Genomic DNA, 20,165 nt, shown 5'->3' with positions numbered 1-20,165 from the left:
AAAAGAATGATCAATTCTGCACAAAGCTTTACGCATTGCGAAAAGTGGCATGGTGAAGAAAAACAATTATGGCCTTATAATGGTTCTATTTTCACAAACTTTAGCTCAAAAATGTCTCACATTTTTTTCGACTCAAACACCCACGTAATTAGTTCAAATGTTCAATATCATGCAACATGAATAGATATTATTGTTTTTTGCTCACTTCTTTTTTCCTACTGGGAATTTGATCCCCAGCAATTCAAGATGAAAAATTAATAAATATATTTCATATTTTAGTTTACATTCATATGATATCTGATCCACCGACAAATTAAAGCTGGCAGATCTGACCTGCTCTTCAACATAGGGTTGATCAACAATTTTGATCAAAACTCGTCCAAGTCTGACTTAAATCCTGCTATAGGATCAACACGTACTATGAATATTTGAAGGAAACAAATTGAACAATGGAAGATCCTGAGCAAGAAGGGAGGCAGCTCAGTTTTGCTAACTAAACCTAATCTTTAAGGGCTTCAAGATGCTCTAAAAATGGACATTACGCTTCTACAGTCACAATCATTGACCCCAAAAATGTGAGTTGGGGCAAAGTCCATGGGTGTCTTTGAAAACCTTTAGTATCAGATATTTCTATCAGACTTCTGGAATCTTGACCCTTCCTACTTCTCAAATTTTAGGTATCTTTATGAAGTTTCAACTTTGTGTTCACCAAAAGTCCTTATCTGAAAAGTAATGTGTTGTAAAACTGTTTGTGGTAATGATATTTTCAAGGCACCTTTTTGAAAATCAGGTATTTTCCCGATTCTTCAACATAGCCAAAGTTGGAGTCATTCATTTTAGGGCCTGAACCGAATTAGTTTCCTGCAACTATTGACACAACTATTGCCCGACAAACCTCTAAGGTCAAACGTGATCACTTTCTTGTCCAAATCTCAAGTAGTATCTACGTAGACAGACTCTTGCTCAAAATATGGCCGTGGTGCGATCCCTGGTAGGAACCTCTCAGTAGCACAAAACTTTTCGTGGGACAGCTCTACTCCACATAAGTCAACTTGGACGTGGAGCCCAGAATAGCATTGCCCACGTTGTTGGCGGATCATGATGGCCTGCGAGGTAGGGAATGATCGAGGTCCCTCCAGTCCATGCATCCGTTAGGCAACCCTGCCCGAGTGAGCAAGACGAGGTAGGCCTGACGACTTGGCACCCACCGAACCGAGATTGGACATGTCCAATACAGTAGTATAACAGACAAACGATCTTGAACAGTGGTGGGGATGGTGGCAAGGTGGTCGCCGTCGCCGCGATACTGGTCGTCGTCCTCCTCCGCGTTATCTTCCTACTCCTTAAAACCACATTTCAAGTCGTGAACCTTTGTCAACCTAGGTTGCTTCCCGATTACAATCGCCCAATACTTCTGGCATCGATCTATTGGACTACGGGCGTAGAAGCTCTTGAAGCCGATCTTAGATCAATCCAATCGATGGATTACGACGATTGTTTGAGGGTCAAAGAACGTGGAAATAAATCCAACCTGATCCCACGGATATGGATGGTCAAAATCTGTTGGTGCGTTCTGTGTACGAATGTAGAAGTTTTATGGAGCAAAGAATACATTACAACCAACGAATGTGGTTCAAATGAGACTCATTTTGGCACAACCAACTCAGTGGTTGGGTACATCCAGTCATTCGTAGGTGCCTTCGTAGATACGTAGAGGGTACGAGGTACTTTGGCAGGAGGTGTGTGGGCAGATGAGACGTTGGGTTTGAATGGAGGATAACGGCCGGAGTATCAGAGATCATTTCGCTCTGAAGTACAACGACGGCGAACGTTGGCGGTGATATCGTCTTGAAGAGCCCATCCATCCATCCATCCATCCATCCATCTATTCCAATACGCTCTACGTACAGTCAGCGAGGCTCTTGGCTTGGCTAGGCCTGTCGTCGGAATGGCATGATGTCAATCCATGCATGGACAGGCGCCAATGCAAACTCGCTCATATCGACTTCGCCAACACGACGTTGTTGTACTACGTACCTTTCTGAGCATCATCTTGTCGGATGCCCCCCCACTCATAAAAATGGCTAGCATTCCCAACCGCTTCTTGGCGGCTATCAGTACGAAAGAAATAGGAGGGAGGGTTGTTGGGAACGACCACAAAGTATACAATTGCATGACCTAAGCAACACTGTAACAACACCAACAGATGGACATGTGCCTTACATACAACCGAACGCGAGCGACGCATTATTTGATTGGTTCATTTTTTTCGTTCTTAATCATCCTTGGCAGCACCACCGGCGGCAATAGAGGCCGTCTGAATTCTCATTGCTGCTCTAGGGTCCCTGGAGGAGGCCATGAGTACCAATTCAAACTTCCCCTCACTGATATAATAACAATAAGAATAACAAGACCTGGCACCTGGTCATCCTAACCGAGTCGCGTCAAGCGACCCTCAGGATAGGGAGTTCGGGACTGAGGGAGAAGGATTGGGACGTCTGCCAATCCAACCATAAAAAGATAATCTTTTTTTTTCGAGGGCGAGATTAAATACCGAGAATAGGATAAGTCATCTGACATGGAAACGAAGAGATGATAGTTCCATCTCTCACCCTAACACGACCAATCCATCCGTAGTATCTAGAATCAACAACCTTTCGGTAGAGAGACGAATGGATAGAGATCTTCATGGAGGGAAATTGTTTACAACGACTAAGGAAGGCTTCGATTCGAATACGTACAAAAAACAACAACAATTCAATGTACCGCAGTTTAGTTTTAAGATCCAAGATATTTTGCGTCGACTTGGGTTGGTTTAAAAAAAAGTCACCCAAACGGATTGAGCAATGCTTCTCTATTTGGGTGTCTCTAAAACGACACCAAGTTAGCTACCAATGAAAGGTATGGATGCATATCATCTTCGTTGTCGTGGGACAAGCTTGGTTTAAATGCATATAATGATCGTCATCCAAGATAAATGCGCTCAGAAGATTCTCATTTAGGTCTCCCTTACTAACATCTTTGCGCTCGAAATGACTGTACTTTTTTTTTGTTTGGAATAACCATTTTAAGTGCGTCTTTCACGTGACTGCGCATTCGTCTTTGAGCTCCATGAAGGTACAATTTGGCGCATTATCAAAACACGATCAGGGCACGTGAATAATATGCCTTTTAGAGATTTCTGAGCAATGAGTTGCATCAGGCGGGTTAATGGTTTAGAAATATTATTTAGAAATACTTAAATGAAAACATAATACAAACACAATGAAGCCCTTTCGTATCACGGAATAGCGCATGTCAGACTGGACGAGATGGGTATCTTCACTTCTTCTTCAGCTTGTCCAACTTGGCATCCAAGACCTTGAAATTCTCTTGAATGTTGGTCAAATTGTCCGCGAACGTTTTCTGGCTGGCCTTTAACAGGACTTGGTTATTGGAAAGGCCCACCTCGATCTTACTTTGAACCTCCTCCAATTCCGAAAGTGCTTTGTCGAAGTTTTGAGCTAAAACCAAACATCATGCATCGAACTCGAATCGTCGCAAAAGTAATCTTTGTCACCACATTCCTACCTCTGGAATGAAGTTCCTGCAATGACTCTAATCGTCCCACCACTTCCTCCAGCATCTGTTTCTGCCCAACGGATCGATGAACCAGATCGTAAAGCTCGTCAATCTTGGACAGTTTCTCTTGATCGGCCAAGATGGCTTTTCTTTCGGCTATTGCATTCATCTTGTGCTGCAAGGCTGCCAATCGACCTTCCACGTGATCCAAATGACCCGGATCCAAAAGCGCCGTTCTACTGGACAACACCTGAATGGCCCCCAATATGCTCTTTTGGTTGGTTTCCACCGACAAAGTGCTCTGTAATCAGGGACACTTTAACATTCCAACATCCCAATCACAACAAATACCAATAAGTACATACCATTCTATCAGGATTGGCGCCAACGGCTTTTTCCAGGTCCTCTAAGCGGCGATCTAATTGGGAAATCCGCTTCAAATGCTCCAATTTGGCCGTGTCCGGCTTCATGAGCAGCTCATACATCACAGACTCGTTCCCGTTCAACGCGGTCTCTCCCTCCGTTTTCGAAGCTTGCGAGGCCGGACCACTTTGCAAAGCCTGGAGTTGAGTCAACAACTTGGCCGAGGCCGTTCCCTCGGGATCTTTCAAATTGGCCAACATGTCGGATCCGAGCCTTTCCTCCAAGTTGAGCGAAGTCAACTCCTGACTCAATCCGGTCACCCGTCCCACCAAATCGGCTAAATGGGCTTGATCCTTCTTCTCCTTCTCGTCCTCTTTGGCGGATTCCAATTCCTCGATCAGTTCACGGACTTCACAATTCAATCTTTGGTACTTTTGGATCGGGGTCTCGTCATGGGCGCCATTGTACACCTCGATATCACCGCTCCAAGCCAAATACCTACATAATCCAAACGTAACGGTGTAATAAGCATGAGACGTTCAACATCTGAACCAATCCGGATTGATATTTACCCTTGCTTGAACTTCTTATTCTTGAGCCTATCCGAGAAATCCACGTTCTTGCCGTCCAAGAATTTGCCTTGAAATTGACCAAAGGCCTCTTTGGTGCTCATATGGAGCAGTTCAACGGAATCCGAGGCATCCCCTTGGGCATTGGCCCAATCCTGATCCGCCTCAGGCAAACCCGAACCCGAACATTCATACACATCGGGCTGATCGATGGCCTACAATGACATTTTTAATATCATAACGATATGAAACCGTAAATTCTATAGCAATCGCCGCTGATATCTGCTACGACTTACGATGCCGGGTAAATGGGCGTATTTGGGATCGACGGTTGAGATGCTAGCGGACATGATGGACTCTGAAGAGGTTGGTCCAACCCTTGAATATGAGGCGCCACTTGGTTTTCTAAATAAGTTAAGGTTGCTTTTCTTTTGTCTTTCGTTCTTTGGTTGGACTGTCAGCTGATGCAATCGGCAAACCTGGATCAGAATTCCCAAGGTGTGGATCAAATGCTGAAATAACAGGTTGACAGAATCAAAGACATTTTTACGTCTCTACCATTCAGCGAATTATAAAATTCATCTTATGTAAGACATTAATAATAGCCGAGCATTTTGATACTGCAAACCTTTATAGAAGGTTTAAATGAAAGCATGCAGAATAAGATATTCAGTTACGCAACGGGTTGGAATGAGACACGCACAACCTATTTCAATGGCCAGGATTTGAGCTCGAAGGACCATTCAGGCACACCCTTCCATCCAGAGGGTTCAATATCTTTGGTTGGATCTTTCGATTACATTTTATTGCAAATATTGATCAGGTGAATGGTTCAGACGATGCATGATTTTTTCTTCCGTTGTAAATAGCATCATCTTTCAAGTCAGACTTGGACAAATTTTTAGATAGCATACCAGATCAACCCTACATTCAAGGACTAGCTCGGTCTGCCAACTCAAATTCGTTGGTAGACCAAATATCATATAAAAATTGAAAGGTAAATATGTAGACGAATTATAACCTTTCATTTTAATAGTATTGGGGATTACATTCCCTGTAGCGGTTAGAAAAGCCCGTGAAAAACCAAACCAAAAAAAAAATACATTTTGTCGAAATCCCTGGCCATCAGTTTTGTTGATTTTTCGTTGTTTTTGGATCAGAAAGTTCTCCTAAACTTTATGTAACCTCCTGAATCTGCTCGCAATATATCAAATAGGGATCAAATGGAGCAGAAGTTGAGTTCCCCGTGCGTCGAAAAGAACTGAAATGTGGAACCAAAAATTTTAAAATGGTCATATCTCTGTCAATTATGAACCGATTTGATCGAAATTTCATTTGCGAACTCTTGTGACATTAATCAATTTAAGGTGTGAATCAGCTTTGCTCTTGGCGTTCATACATGCCTCCAGATGATGACGGAACGTGGGGCAATCGTTGAGGATGAATAGTGAGTTGAAGCCCTTCTAGGTGTGGGTGAGTGGGGCCATCAGGGCTTTTTCGGAGCAGAATTTTGTTTTGTAGGCTTTGGCTGTAATTCGCGGCCAAATTGGGTAATATGGCAATGTTAGATGAAAAACATTGTTTGCTTTCTGATTCTTGACCAAAAATGGGTCATTCACTGCCCTAAAATAGGCCTTCCTCGTGTTGGTTGTGTGGACCGTCAAACCGTCTTGTTTGAATTGAAACACTCTGCCTTGGTCCTACGCCACTTTTAGCATTCAAGTAACAATTCTGCTTGTCATCACATCCACGTAATTGGCCGAATTGAGACAGAACTTTTTCTCATACCAGACAGGGTTGGATGACTCCTTTGCAGAGCCTAGGTTACCATATAAAGCCATTGAAGTAGGATGCTTGGATGCAGTTACAAAGACATATTGACCCCGCTTTATTNATTCTAAATCTTATGAAGTCAAAAGTTGTGCTTTGGAAAAATGCATAAAATTGATTTTTGGTGTAAACGTATTATGAATCTCTTTCATCACAAAATTAATATTAAGACAACAAGTCAGCCAAAAATATACGAGCTTATGATCGCTTGAATTTCTAAAATTCATCGTCAAGAACGACTTTGAAGATGACCTTCAGTTACATCTTAACGTTTCAGTTTATCAATTCTTGCAACTATGAAAATTTGGAAGTACCAATTGCGTACCAAATTATTCAGTCAAAATTATGTAAATCAATGCAGTCATTTCTAAAGCCTAAACACTTGGATCCAACTATTTCAGTCAACTCTGAATATTCAGAGCCTCCCTCGTCTTTATTATCTTGAATGAGTCAATAATCGGCCTTCATCGCTGGGAAAAAGTTTTGAAGGAAAATTGTTCAATAACACGGTCAACAAACGAATCTATTACAGCCTCGGTCCACAAAATATCATAATCATGCAGCCACTTGGCTTACATTTATTTCAATAAATAACCCGAAGCATATGAAAGCAAGTAGCTAGCAGATTAAGATTCCAGCCGAAAATGATCAATCCAATCGCTTGGCCGGGCGAAGAGGTGGAAACAGATCCAAAGCGGATGGAATTTCAAAGGCCAGCGGCAGCACGCCGGCATTCGAGCCTTGAATATCAATGAATGACTCTTGATTCCGGTCTCGGTCTCGGAGCTCTTGAGTGGTCTTAAGGATTAGATCAGTCTGACCGAACACAGGAAGTGAGACAAAGTTGGAAGAAGGTTCCTCCTCGAAAAAGGTTTCACCAAAATCCACGGGTTCCCGTTGGGCTGGGAGTCTTGATCTTGAGGCCACTACGGTCTCTGGAAGGCTGTTGGATGCGATCCCATCCTCAAAGTCCAAAAGGCGACCTCTGAAATCCAACAAGGGTCGGACAAACAAAATGGCGGGTTTGATAGCCTCCTTTTCTCTGGCAAGAACATTTCCTGCGAAAAAGCAAACGCATATAATAAAGCTCAAGATATTCACTAAAAAAGTAAGTCAGTGTCGGAAATGATCTTTTTACGCCAAAATGTATTAAGTTGTATTTGCGCTTTTTTAAATCTTAAATCAATCATTTCAATTTTTAATACGCTAATCACTTCATATTTATGGCATCAACCAAAATGAAGATACCTGTTTTGTGAATGCATGGCAATGACTTAGTTGAAATAGTTACTTTAAAAAGCTTTATCAGAATATGATGTAGAGATTCTCAAACTTTTTTTTTGGATCAATAGACCTCGTTTTGGTTTAAAACCACTGAACTACATAGTGTGTAACACTTCTATTATTTGTAATTTTTCATATGTACCAGCAATGCGCCGGTGGGATGCTCCTTAATTTTCAGTTTTATTTTCCAGTCTATTCTTGCTTAATATGCGGCTTTTCCTCCATTTAGCAGAATTCTTTTTTTTACATATTGTGTTTTTTTGCGTTACTTACACGCTTTTACGAGTTGCATATTAGCGACTTGTTCATAACGTATGTTGACTGACATTTACTGTACAAATATTCAGGTCATATTCTGACATTATGGAACCATCTAGAAACCAAAATTTTTTTTGGTAACGGTTTCCAATATCGTTAAAATAAAAAAAACGTTATTTTGAAAAACCACACTTTTCAATCCGTCAAGCCACTGGGAACAAAATCAAAATGTGTTACTAGTGTTTTTACAAAACCATGAAAAGATTTTGGGGTTTCAACTTCATGTGGCTATTATGACTAGCCACAAGATATCAAAAAGCGATGCAAACAAAGCACTGCGTTTTCTCATTACAATCAATCATTCGGCGAGACAACAGGTTCGGCAAAGTGGCACCTTCAGATAAGGGCTTTCAATCCATTTAACTCCTTCTAACAAGCTCACATTTAAAACCATTTTTGGTATCTGAAACTCATGACATGGTTTTTGTTTACCATAATCCCTTTAAATTGCAACTCATTCATCAAATATCACCATTTTTTTCATCATGTCAAATGCCAAAAGCATCAAATCTATCTTGCTACTTTCAGGGAAGTGCATCGAACTCAAGCTAAAACAAGATTCCCCTACAGGCGATTACTCTCAAAATACACAACTGACCTCAGATGAACGTTACCAAACCAGCTTTTCAGCCTTTTCAAGTGGTCGATTATGGACAAAAAACCATTGGATTACTCACCCACGGCATTGCTTTGAGGTCGAGCCATAGAAATGTCCATGAAAGCCAAGAAGGCGAATGCAGACCGGCAGAATGTCTTCATTTTCAAGGTTGATTATTATTCAATAACTATTGTGTTAATATTCGGTGAAAATCTAAGACTTCGGCCGTCTCGTTCCAACTCAAGACCAAATCGGTTCTTGGAGTTCTGAACTCTTCTCAAACTCGGACGTAACTGAGGACCAAACATTGTACCTTGCGTACCCCCTGCGTACGCATGCAACCACAGCCACAACCACCGGTTAACGTAAAATACCACTTAGAGCATGATCTTCGCTAACATCTTGCACCGACATTGAAGTGCCTCAAAAGCGAGAACCAACACTGTTATCACGGAGGAAGGAGCAAGTCAAGTTCAGCATATTCATTCGTCCAGTACGAACTTGAATGATGATGCGTACGGACGCAAGTTCTTACGGCATGACATGCACACACGAATTCTCGCATGGGATGCGTGGCCTCCAAGACAAAGGACGACCGACCACCATTTGAGAGTAAAAAGTACGTATTGACTTCGACCCCACTAACGTCTACAAATATGCTTGATTTTGGGTCAAAGAAGACTTCCCTAATCATACAATGGTTGAAAAAGATTTGATCTTATAAAAGAGTGTTTGTACTACGTATAGGGTATAGTAAATGATTAGTGCCCATCCTACTGAGCAATTAACTGAACATTGTCGAGGAAATTGGCTTTTCAATGATTTTTTTGTTCAGTATACCAACCAAAACAAATTGGGCTCAGCTTGTTGACAAATCCAGCATTTTCATGTTAAAGAGATTACATAAGGCGTAAATGTGTCTGCATGCTTTCAAAAACTTTGCAAAAACAAATAACCGACGGCTTATTGGCCAGGCTTGAAGGGATTTAAAGTAAGCAGAAAAATCAGATTATTTTTTAACACTTTAAATGAATCTAACTACTCTGGGGGGTTTAAACTTCGATATGTCTTAACACACCGAAAATGGTTCTTAATCCAAAAAAGAAAACTCCCTAATCTAAGACACTACAAAACAATAGTGGTATCTGTTTAAACCCAAAAACGTTGCTACACCATGTTTAGAAAAAAAAATCTTTGATTGAGAATCTCGTTAGAGGCAGTAACAACGTGCTCGTTCCGAGTCAAGAAATGTTCCATCCACAGGAAGTGATAGTTCCAGTAGCAATGCTCAACAAGTGGTATTGAGATACCGTATGTTGTATGTCTACTCAAAGAAAGGAAGAAGGGAGAGACCGAATAGCCGTGAGTGACCCAAGAGAAGAATGAGGATGGTAATGGCACACAGATCCAAGCTAGGGAACAGTGCCCACTAGTTCAGCTTCGTCCGTGTGATCTGGCAAGAGAAGACGAAGAAGACGACCAACCAAAGAGACTTTCTTCCCGAACAAAGCAATTGCACGGCGAAATGGATCATTGACCAGAGTTGGGCGAACACAGGCTTATGAAGGCCTTGAGTCCCTACTCGAGTGAGTATGCTTCGGCGTCACTATCATATGAGCCGATATCGAAACTTTTAAAGCAAAGTTTGAGCCGACAGAGAATGCACGGAATCAACTAGTTCTGGATGGGTGTTGAATCAGATATAACGAAGATCCTGTGCCAAAGGCTGGTCTTCCCCGGCGGAAATTTCTTCAGACATTCTTGAGCGGAACTCGTGAGATGATGGCGCTAAGTAGAAACGACAGGAACAACGGGAAAGGGGGTCTTTTCTTCGACAGGCCAAAGGACCTTTAGAGCAGGAATAAAATCTAGTGACGAGCCTCCGAATCACAAGTATTATGATCTTCAGTGTCACAATGGAACTGGTTCTAATCCGCCGTTTGCTATGACAAACCCGTTGATCCCGTGATTTTGAAGACTCGTTTATTATCTGGTTAGCATCATGAATCTAGAGGTCGAAGACGCGGAAATTGGAAACAGCAGTGGCGTGGAAAATGGCAATAATTCCCAGCCTATTGGTGCCAATGCATCGGGTACACACACTTATTCCAGACTGAAGAAGAAACTGTTCAAGCTGAAAAACTTGCATGAACTTCAAGACACGGAGGCCAATAACGATGACAGTCAGCTTAAGGTAAAAGACGTTCATCGAGAATCATTAGGTACGGGCATATTGATAACTTAGCATGATCTTTGATTGTAGAAAGTGTTGGGGACCAAGGATCTCATCTCACTTGGCATTGGATCTTGTGTTGGGACAGGAATGTACCTGGTCTCCGGACTTGTAGCCAAGAAGGTTGCCGGGCCAGGCGTGGTCATTTCGTACCTAATTGCTGGTTTTGCTGCTCTCCTCTCCGGTAATTGTATTGCACTCGTACTTCAGCAACAAAATGATTTCAATGAAGGCAACCTTGTCAACCTTGTTCCATCCCGTTAAGGGTCATGTTATGCGGAGTTGGCCGTTCGAGTCCCGCACACAACGGGATCTGCGTATGTATATAGCTACGTGACGGTGGGGGAATTCATTGCCTTCATCATCGGGTGGAACATGATCTTGGAGTACGTAATCGGAACGGCGGCGTGCGCCAGAGCCCTGAGCATCTGTCTCGATATTCTCACCGATGGGGCTTTGGCCAACATCACCACGGCTTGGGCGGGCCCACCTGAGGAGGGGGCGGAGGCTTCACCCGACTTGATTGCACTGGTCATCACTCTGCTCATGATGTGCTTGTTCTTTTACGGCGTAAAGAAGTCGGTCTTGTTCAATCATGTCCTCAACATCGTCAACGTCTGGAGCTGGGGTCTCATTATTGTGGTTGGATTGGGCACGATCGATTTCCGGAATTGGTCAGAGTTCATGCCCTATGGTCTCAGTGGCGTGATGAAAGGAGCGGCCACGTGCTTTTACGCCTTCATTGGTTTCGATATCATAGCAACAACAGGGGAAGAAACGCAAACTCCCAAGCAATCCATCCCCAAGGCCATTCTCGTTTCTCTCACCGTTGTAACCCTTGCTTATGGATCATGCGCATCCATTATGACCTTGTCAGGTGAGCCATTTAGTATCTTACACCACATGATTAAGAATGTCAGTTGAACTGACTTGGCAATTCTTCAATCATCATGACAGTCCCATACAGTGAGCTCAGTGAAGACTCGGGCTTGATTCAAATCTGGGGCCAAATGAATATGCCAACCATGGAATGGATCGTTTCTATTGGAGCCTTAGCTGCTTTCATAGCCTCGATGTTTGGTTCCATGTTCCCTCTTCCTCGTATTGCATACGCCATGGCTAACGACGGACTCCTTTGCCAGTAAGTGAAAGTTTTGTGCTTCAGAAATGAAGCCGTTGCACAACCTCTTCTTCATTTTCTAGGTCATTTAAAAGAGTGAATAAATATGGAGTACCAGGCTATGCCACGCTAATGCTAGGATTGTTTGCTGCTCTTTGTGCCTTTTTCTTCCCCTTGGAGGTTCTGATTGAAATGATGTCGATTGGAACTCTATTAGCTTATACATTAGTCAACGCGTGTGTCCTCTTGTTGCGATTTCAACCCAGTTTGGAGTCACCTTTCTCTGAGTTTACCCAAGACACCAATCTCGACAAGGTAATGTTCATCCTAAGATAGATGAGAAGTGACAGTACACATTGTGTCTTCAAATATAAATGAACCACCTTCAAAATATCAGATTGTCAAAAGAATAAATTTTAGTCAAGCACATAATTGCTGTTTAGTCAGCCCAAAAGACCAAATGGGCCCATTCAGTAGCATGATAGCAATTTTAGAGAAAAAATGGATAGTAAAAGTTCGCAATTAAAAACATCCTCGCACCGAAAGAGACTATCTAGCTCCCACAAAAGACTGCTTGAAATGGAACTCGAGAAAATATGAAGAAAAAGTTTTAACAGACATTTTAACAGGATAAATTTTCGATTCGTTTATATAAATATCTTGAAACTTGCCTTCTACGCCAGTCAAGAAAGAAATCGATTATCTGATAGCCAAGGATGCTACAATTATCCTTGCTTGTGACAAACTCATTGACCTCTCTGAGTGTCTTTTTCGCTTTTTATTGCAGATGGTTCCAGCTGACGACGACTTACCTGAAAATGCTGCGAGTGACGGCCAACCAATGACTGTTTTGGATCGCTTTGCATTCGCCAAAGATCTGGTGAACGGATGCAATTCGCATCAACTTGCGAAAGACTGCACCAAGGAAGGGGGCAAATTGGTCACCAAGGTCCTACTTTCAATGGTGTGCTGCATAATCCTGTTTGACTTCTTGATGGTCTATTCTGAGGTCTATGAAGAAGGATTAAGCGTCATCTCGATTCTGTTGTTCATAGTGGCCCTCGTGGTTATTTGTCACATCATCAGCCTGGCTAAATTTCCTCAAAAAAGGTTTGATCTCCAACTGTTACCATTTGAATGATGAAAATTCCAATTGAATGCATGTTTGCCTTTCAGACCCAAGGGATTCAACGTGGCTGGGGTTCCCCTTGTTCCTTCCATTGGTATATTGATTAATATATATCTCATGATGAGACTCTCCCCAGTTACTTGGATCAGATTTACGATTTGGATGATCTTTGGTGAGTTACCATCCAAGAATCCCGGAAAGAAAACTCAAAACTCCCGAGATAATTGAACACTAACCATTTCTTTAGGCTTACTGGTGTACTTTAAGTATGGACTTCTCGACAGCTCTTTCCAAGATATTCCATCGAGTTAATATATGTACTTTACTCCTAAACCTCTGTGTGTATTCCAGGGTATAAACAATCATGGTTTTCTTGACATATTTTGTTAGCATTTGACTAATTCTAGATAATAAAACCAATAAATAATTCACCTCGTGGGATCTAATTTTTAGCTCGTGAATCCCATTTTTAAAATTGCAAAAGAGTTCCAATCAGCTTACATAATCCCTTTCATCTCCATTTAGAAACATATTTTTGTTCGGTATGTATCCTCCACTGACACTAAGTTTTATCCATTTTGACATGGTGAGCTCACATATGTTCGAAAAATGAAGAGTTTCGTCAATCATTGATAATTCTTGCCAAACATGCTTGACATTTCATTTGTGGAAATTCCATGGAATTGAGTGTTCGTGACTTTTGCAATCCTATCGTTTGACAACCTTTCTTATTATTATTCAGTGAAACAGCCGGTGGTCAATCGCAGAAAAGAACGTTTTTGTCAAGTGACTAAAAAAGGAATGAGGTGTTGCTCCAGATTGAAGAGGACATTATTACTTTCTGGCCCGAGCAAATATTTGGGCACTTTTCCAAAAGCACGCACACCGGACCGGAAGGGGACAAAACTGAAGTACTCGAGATCAAACTGACCGACCCGACAAATGTTCTTAGTACAATACATGCATACGTGGGTAGTGGAACAAGTTGTTAGCCATATCACCAACTGCTCTTGAATAAGCAAGAGTAGGTCATCTTCTGAAAGGCTAAACACATTGGGCCAGATGTGGGCTCACTAGGCCTATCAAGGGGTTCTGAACCAAGTTTCACCTGTCATTTTGCTGTGCTGCTCATCGCAAGTACCTTCGTGCTTGAAGAAACATGCCAAAATTCCCAAACAGGTTGAGTCGTGATGATGAGAAATGTAGATTGGATTATGAAAACCCGAAGTTCGTGTTTTCTGGATTCTCACCCCATTTATGTGGCAATGAGGCGCAACAAAAGGAAAAATACTCATTTGCACTTGAAGATTCCGGCGACTTTGCCAGTTCATTTCTTATGATAGTGCACCTAGAGGCCATCAGTGGGTCTCAATGAAACCCAGCATTCAAAATGATGAGCCGAATCTGCCCGAGGAGGCCTCAACATCACTGATATCTGTGAGCAAAGGCTTCATTTCGCGGGCCCTTTTCTGGGGCATCCTGTACTCCATTGGGCTATGGCAAGTTCATCCCGGATGGCTTGTCATCCCCATCTCATTGAAGCTCCTCTGGAAGAGGAGCAAAGTCAAGAAAATGGTGCAAAAGCCCGTCCACAAAGTGTCAGATTTGCCCGCATGGATCTACTTCCCCGATTGTGAACGGGCAGAGTGGATCAATTCCATTCTTAGTCAACTTTGGCCGGCCCTTCAAGAGCACATGACTGACAGGCTCAATGACATGACCTTGAAAGATGGGCTGCTTTATGGTCTTGTATTCTCAAACACTTCGATTGGCAACATTCCACCCAGGATTGAAGGCGTTAAAGTATATAAAACCAATCAAGTCTCTCGGAACGAAATTGTGATTGATATCAACATCGTGTTGGCTAGTGATTGTTACCTGAAAGCCGGATTCTGGTCTTGGTTTGGGTTGGCTGTGAGAGACGTGTACCTTCATGGGACAGTTCGGATCACACTTTGTCCACTGCTGAAGGATCTACCATTGGTTGGAAACATCGATGTGTCCTTCATCACCCCTCCAAATGTCGACTTCGACATGGAGGGCGTGGCCAACATCCTAGATGTCCCTGGCTTGAGTCGGATTGTGCGGAATGTGATTGTTGAGCAAATCTGCTTGTTCATGGTGCTACCCAACACCATTAAAACACCATTAGTCACTCAGAGCCAATGTGAAGTCATGAAATATTGTCCCACCGAATTCAAAAAGCTCGAGCTACTTCACATTAAGGTGATTGAAGCGAATGGTCTCAAAGGCACGGATTTCGTGTTCATGGGAAAATCCACCGCCGATCCATACTGTGTGGTGAAGGTCGCCTCACACGTGGGGAAAAGCCTGATTAAGAAGGAGACCCTCCATCCCAAGTGGGACTTCACCATGGAAGTTCTCGTGGAGGCTGCACATGTTGGGTTTTTGGAACTGGAGATTTGGGATTGGGACAAAGGAAAATCAGACGACTTCATGGGCAGAGTGGTGATGGCCTTGGATCAAGTTTACCAATCTGCCCGAGGTAAGCCCGTCAGCATTTCATTGGAAGGACGCAAACCTCTGGGCAACATTTGCTTCGAGACGAAATGGTTCCACTTGTCCCAAGATATTCGAGACCTCGAGGCCCACTCTCCAATGCAATCTGAAACAACTGCCGTTCTTCAGGTCTACATCGATTGCTGCAAGAACTTAGTCAACAAGAAAGGCAGGGCGCCCAAAGCCAAGCTAACGTTGAAATGCGGACATGCGGCAGTTCAAGAGTCTGAGGTCCAGGATTACTCTCAAAATCCGGAGATCGAGAGCGAATTTGACTTCTTGGTGTCCAATCCATTGACAGATAAGTTTACCATCCAGTTGGAGGACACCAAGTACAAGACCGATCTGGGCATAGTTCGCGTGGCTTTGTCCGAACTGTTGTCGAGGCCTAACTACAGACTAAAATCTCAGCCATTCCGAGTGGAACAAACCCGATCGCACGCCCAAATAGTCATGGAACTTCAATTGCAGTTTCTCAAACCTATTCCACAATACGGCTCGTGATATCCCGCCGGTTGAAACCGTTCAACCCTTAAGCTACTGTAACCCAACGAACTGAACTTTAACGGAACAATTGTTTATTTAAGAAATCGCGGGAAAACACCGACCATAAAGTGAATCACTGGAGGAGGATTTCATGGTTCAAATGAAAATTCCACAAACATGTTTTTAGAACCAAAATCGCTTAGATGCAAAACTGGATATAAAAGCAGTATAATTCTAAACCAAATGAGATTTGACAATTATTACGAATAGGTCCAATTTGATCACAGAAATCACGATGAAACGAAATCGTAGTTCAAACTAAAAGATTTCCATGGCGACTCACGAATCCAATTCCATTACTCATGTAGGGTCTCTGTCAATAACATTTCGTCTTCCGGTCTGTTTAGGCGTTTGTATCGAGGATTTTGGGCCAAATAAACAACAAGGACGCCAAAAATGATGAGTAGAACGCCAACCCAGTTCAGTAAGGTGGCTTCTGCTCCTTTGCTCTTGTAATCGTCTTTTCTGAAATGAAACACGTGTCATAAGTAGAACAGCTCGAAGCTAACCACTACGGCTAGGACCGGCATTAGCTCCGGTTTTTAATGAGGCGGTGTGTTCAAACTTCATAAATCTCCTTTTGGTACGGGCCCTAATCAACTCACGGGTCATGTCCCATTTTGATATTGCTAAATAGTAATTTGAAGAACTGGCCTTCTTTGATGCTGAATTCCTTCTATCCGTTATGCCAGTAACAAAATTGCGACATTGGTAGATTATAGCAAGTTCCGTCTGATTTTCTGGCTCGTATCTTTTGTGCTTCTAATAGCTGGTCAAATCTAAAAAGTAGAGACTAAAGTAAGAAGAAATTTAGCTGAGGTTGCGTGAGAGAGCTGATATGTGGGCATGGAGGGTGTCTAGATGAAGGTACTAAACGTAGGCCTCGTATTTTATGGGACCCAGCTCATAAAAAATCCACGTTTAGTAGGTGTCTAAGGGAGATCTGGTTGCTTTTTGTCTTGTAGGAAAAGTTCATAAATCAAGGATGGATTCCCATGCCTATCCACTAACTTCTACAAATATTGACTGTGAACAAGCTTCAGGCTAAATCGGCCTGCTCTTGGTGATAGCGACTCTGAGCCATTTTCGAATTTAAGTAATCAAACAAGGAATGTAGATATCTTCAATAAAAGGCAGGTCATTTTTTATCATTATTGTAAAGTGGTTCGTTTCAAAGTTATGTTGTCAAAAGCTTATGTAGCTGACAAAGAGCAGGTCGAAAATTCGAATTTTTAGTAGTGCTTAGCACTTAAGTTTGGACATATCTCCTGAGTTCCCATAAATAGTTTTGGGCTCAAACTTGGCCAAGTTCATCTATTCAGCAAGATCTTATGGTCCGATGAAGTGCTTATTTGGAATAAAGTGAACGGTTTGGGAGATTAAAAGTTTTTGCTTCCGTTCGCAGTCCACATCTCAAAAAGTCTCAATCAATTTGGCTGACTGACTACAAAAAAAACCAAATCTTTGCAAGTCCAAAAATTGGCACTCTACCAAATGTAGACTTGATTTTCATAAAACAAGGAAATCTGTGGCTTCCTTGTGTGCCTGGACGCAAAGGAACATACAGGACGAATAAATAATATTTTTACTTTTCTTGAAGTTGTTATTCACATGTACTTAATCTCCTTGCTAACCTGCATTCAAAAAGAACCAATAAGTTGGTGAACATTTATTTTGACCAATGCAATTACTTTTCTACTGCTCTTATTGTCCTTTTATTAATCATGTCTATCATCAAATTGATGACGAACCTGATCAGAGAGGGAGAAGTAAGCTACAAAAATTAAGCCACCTTCTAACAGATGTCTTATTAAACATGGAATGCAAGAAGGCAGCAATTGCAACATAAAATTTCATCCTGATGGTCTGATTACGTGCTGGTCACGTTCATGGTCATTTTGTTTCTTTATAACAATAAAATGTCCACAGGAAAAATTTAAGCCCATGCAAACATTCACCTAAATAAATGTGAGCTTTTGAAAAATACCATAGATTGCAAAAAAGTGTAAGATATTACAAGATTTGCACATGCAACGAAGTGAAGATTTTTTTTGCATATTCAAGATTTGCAGTTTGCAAATTTCGGCCAGCTTTACTTTGAAACTTCAATTAAAATTGACAATTTTTCTGATGTGCTCACTATATGAGTTCAAACTTTCATCATCTAATAAATAATTGGAGTGTTGGGGAAATGATTTCGAGCCTCAAGCCATTGTCACTAGTTTGAAAGTTTAAAACAAACACATAGGGAATCTTGATAACGTCCCTACTATGAAAAACCGACAGAGCAGCATCCACGTTTTGTGTCCATTTCTTAGGCCTGATTCAGTCGGTACTTACAAGCTAAAGATGGCTTTTTCCGTGATCCCCAAGAGGGCAGTGGCACATGCCATGGTAAAGATAAACAATCCGAAGAAGATATGTGCAGGCATGAACGATGAACGGAGATGAGAGGCCAAACCCGGGAACAAAAACGTGACCAAACCGGCCACCCACTAGAAATCGGGAACGGGGTAATCAATTAAAAAGACGGCAATATTGAGACGAATCGGACCCATTTCCGGTCGTACCTGGAGCAAGAACATGATGACAGTGATCAGACCCATCCAAGAATGAAGCGAGTACAGATCTGGGATCCCTTTGGTAGCATGGAAGTCAAAGACGGCCTTCAGCCCGATGACCGAGATGAAAAATGCGCTTATCATGACAATGGCATGGGCCCATTTCAGTTTCTTCTTCCGCTCATTCCGGAACACTCGATACATGAGAATACCTGTAACAGAAATTGAAGGGTCTTCATCGGACATCGGGACTGGAATACAATAAACCTGCTCTTTTCTACATATTCACAAAATAAGCCGCCAAACCACCCGTGCGTGATCAATGCATGTTCGATTACCTTGGACTCGATGGTTTCGATCCAGTTGATTAAAAGGTGGCAACAAAACTGAACGATAAATCAAAATGCCTATTTCGCACATGCGCGAGGAAGGGTTAAACTCATGAAAATGAATGAAAGGGTAATCGTTATTTTCGTGTTTGCCAATGGGGTTTACCGTTGCCATAAAGGTAGATGAGGGACATCACCATAAGCAAGGGATGCCAGTTGAATTGGTTGTCGCCACTCCACGCAAATCCGCCTCGATAATGGCCCATCCATATTCCAGTTAGAATGACGGTAACAAACCCGGCCACCTGAAGATAGTTCCAAAAGATCCAGATTGGAGTACATAATGTAATAACTACACCAACACCAGCTGTCAGCTCATCACATGACCCAAATGAAATGATACTGACCTGAGCTACGATATACAATGGCTTGAATCCTCGTGTATCTTGCTCCACCTCATCCATGGTTCTTGATTAACAATTGACGCAGTCAGGCAAATCTAAATAATCCCGGACTTCTGTACTAAAATTAGACCACCAACACGGGCAGCATCTTGTCCATATTGTTGCTGGATGGAAGTGCAAAGACTTGGGTGTCCCTTTCTCCTGGTTTGTCCTCGTCTCTTGGTCTGTGCCACGAATAAGAGGTGACTTGCGAGTGCTCTCTAATCTACAAGACCCACTCCTCCGGTAGGAAGGTCGTCTCAGTTCCAAGTTCCAAAGGCCGCCTACAGAGAACAGAGAAAGTAAGTCCAGCCAGCCTTGGGATGGAAGCTCTGTGAGCGCAAACAAGTGGTCGGTCACATTAGGAGGGAAAAGGAGCGGGAGAGGTACGAACAAGTACTCGTTTACGAGTCCTTTCTAGCCTGAGCATTCATGTTCCAATTTTGGTCTGCTCGAATATTTGATATGAATGGAGGACGATGATGACGATGATGATGATGTTGACACCCGTGAGCTAACGGCAAGACAGGAATGCTTTCTCATTTGTTCATGATCTTGGTGATGGGTGCATCATGAAGATGTATAATGAATAAACTCACACCTACCTACACCATCCGTACCCTTGAACAACGGATGACATTTACGAAAGAGATCGTCCACATAAGCAATCTCCAGGTCCATTCATTGTTTTCGTACTCCAGTGTGACGATCGCTATATAAAATAGCTGCAAAAGTGGAATCTCATGGATTGGATATAGGTT

General features: G+C 42.3%; 5 protein-coding genes across 7 annotated transcripts; 2 read left to right on the top strand and 3 right to left on the bottom strand.

Annotated features, from left to right (window-relative positions):
- Positions 1-3,207: 3,207 nt before the first annotated feature.
- On the bottom strand, positions 3,208-4,972 carry LOC131882078 (dynactin subunit 2-like). The gene is made up of 5 exons (XM_059229115.1): positions 4,790-4,972; positions 4,497-4,708; positions 3,927-4,422; positions 3,571-3,862; positions 3,208-3,503 (listed from the first exon to the last, which is right to left on the bottom strand). Exons 1-5 carry the CDS (start codon positions 4,841-4,843, stop codon positions 3,322-3,324), a joined length of 1,236 nt encoding a protein of 411 aa, XP_059085098.1. The 5' UTR covers positions 4,844-4,972; the 3' UTR covers positions 3,208-3,321.
- A 1,807-nt stretch (positions 4,973-6,779) lies between these two features.
- LOC131882083 (uncharacterized) lies at positions 6,780-9,137 on the bottom strand. The gene is made up of 2 exons (XM_059229124.1): positions 8,603-9,137; positions 6,780-7,381 (listed from the first exon to the last, which is right to left on the bottom strand). Exons 1-2 carry the CDS (start codon positions 8,682-8,684, stop codon positions 6,972-6,974), a joined length of 492 nt encoding a protein of 163 aa, XP_059085107.1. The 5' UTR covers positions 8,685-9,137; the 3' UTR covers positions 6,780-6,971.
- A 139-nt stretch (positions 9,138-9,276) lies between these two features.
- LOC131882077 (probable cationic amino acid transporter) lies at positions 9,277-13,430 on the top strand. The gene is made up of 8 exons (XM_059229113.1): positions 9,277-10,717; positions 10,787-10,940; positions 11,022-11,633; positions 11,714-11,897; positions 11,960-12,191; positions 12,664-12,986; positions 13,053-13,177; positions 13,253-13,430. The coding sequence occupies exons 1-8, from the start codon at positions 10,526-10,528 to the stop codon at positions 13,315-13,317; spliced, it is 1,887 nt and encodes a 628-aa protein (XP_059085096.1). The 5' UTR covers positions 9,277-10,525; the 3' UTR covers positions 13,318-13,430.
- Positions 13,431-14,376: 946 nt separating this feature from the next.
- Positions 14,377-16,029, top strand: LOC131882477 (extended synaptotagmin-2-like). Its single transcript, XM_059229624.1, has one exon. The coding sequence runs from the start codon at positions 14,377-14,379 to the stop codon at positions 16,027-16,029; it is 1,653 nt and encodes a 550-aa protein (XP_059085607.1).
- Positions 16,030-16,223: 194 nt separating this feature from the next.
- On the bottom strand, positions 16,224-20,143 carry LOC131882081 (transmembrane ascorbate-dependent reductase CYB561-like). Of its 3 annotated transcripts, XM_059229119.1 has the most exons (7): positions 20,010-20,143; positions 19,369-19,688; positions 19,128-19,266; positions 18,971-19,039; positions 18,642-18,844; positions 18,412-18,566; positions 16,224-16,536 (listed from the first exon to the last, which is right to left on the bottom strand). In XM_059229119.1, the coding sequence occupies exons 2-7, from the start codon at positions 19,423-19,425 to the stop codon at positions 16,368-16,370; spliced, it is 792 nt and encodes a 263-aa protein (XP_059085102.1). In that variant the 5' UTR covers positions 19,426-19,688; positions 20,010-20,143; the 3' UTR covers positions 16,224-16,367. The 3 variants fall into 3 exon arrangements, with proteins under 3 accessions (XP_059085102.1, XP_059085104.1, XP_059085103.1); XM_059229121.1 differs by lacking the exon at positions 18,971-19,039 and having other exon boundaries at positions 20,010-20,142; XM_059229120.1 differs by lacking the exon at positions 20,010-20,143 and having other exon boundaries at positions 19,369-19,749.
- Between the last annotated feature and the right edge of the window lie 22 nt (positions 20,144-20,165).

Source organism: Tigriopus californicus, chromosome 6 (genome assembly GCF_007210705.1).
Source record: "Tigriopus californicus strain San Diego chromosome 6, Tcal_SD_v2.1, whole genome shotgun sequence".
In the NCBI taxonomy this organism is placed as follows: Eukaryota; Metazoa; Arthropoda; class Copepoda; order Harpacticoida; family Harpacticidae; genus Tigriopus; species Tigriopus californicus.
The sequence above is the reverse complement of the archived record's forward strand: the minus strand, read 5'-3'. Positions and strand labels throughout refer to the sequence as shown.

Coding starts and splice junctions, on each gene's coding strand:
- LOC131882078 (XM_059229115.1), bottom strand. CDS start 4,843: ATGTCCGCTAGCATCTCAACCGTCGATCCCAAATACGCCCATTTACCC. Junction 4,423..4,496: donor AATAAGAAGTTCAAGCAAGG/GTAAATATCAAT, acceptor TGGATTATGTAG/GTATTTGGCTTGGAGCGGTG. Junction 3,863..3,926: donor GCGCCAATCCTGATAGAATG/GTATGTACTTAT, acceptor CCCTGATTACAG/AGCACTTTGTCGGTGGAAAC.
- LOC131882083 (XM_059229124.1), bottom strand. CDS start 8,684: ATGAAGACATTCTGCCGGTCTGCATTCGCCTTCTTGGCTTTCATGGAC. Junction 7,382..8,602: donor ACCTCAAAGCAATGCCGTGG/GTGAGTAATCCA, acceptor GCTTTTTCGCAG/GAAATGTTCTTGCCAGAGAA.
- LOC131882077 (XM_059229113.1), top strand. CDS start 10,526: ATGAATCTAGAGGTCGAAGACGCGGAAATTGGAAACAGCAGTGGCGTG. Junction 12,192..12,663: donor AAGACACCAATCTCGACAAG/GTAATGTTCATC, acceptor TTTTTATTGCAG/ATGGTTCCAGCTGACGACGA. Junction 13,178..13,252: donor TACGATTTGGATGATCTTTG/GTGAGTTACCAT, acceptor CCATTTCTTTAG/GCTTACTGGTGTACTTTAAG.
- LOC131882477 (XM_059229624.1), top strand. CDS start 14,377: ATGAAACCCAGCATTCAAAATGATGAGCCGAATCTGCCCGAGGAGGCC.
- LOC131882081 (XM_059229119.1), bottom strand. CDS start 19,425: ATGGATGAGGTGGAGCAAGATACACGAGGATTCAAGCCATTGTATATC. Junction 19,040..19,127: donor CATCTACCTTTATGGCAACG/GTAAACCCCATT, acceptor TGTGCGAAATAG/GCATTTTGATTTATCGTTCA. Junction 18,567..18,641: donor TCATCATGTTCTTGCTCCAG/GTACGACCGGAA, acceptor CCCGATTTCTAG/TGGGTGGCCGGTTTGGTCAC.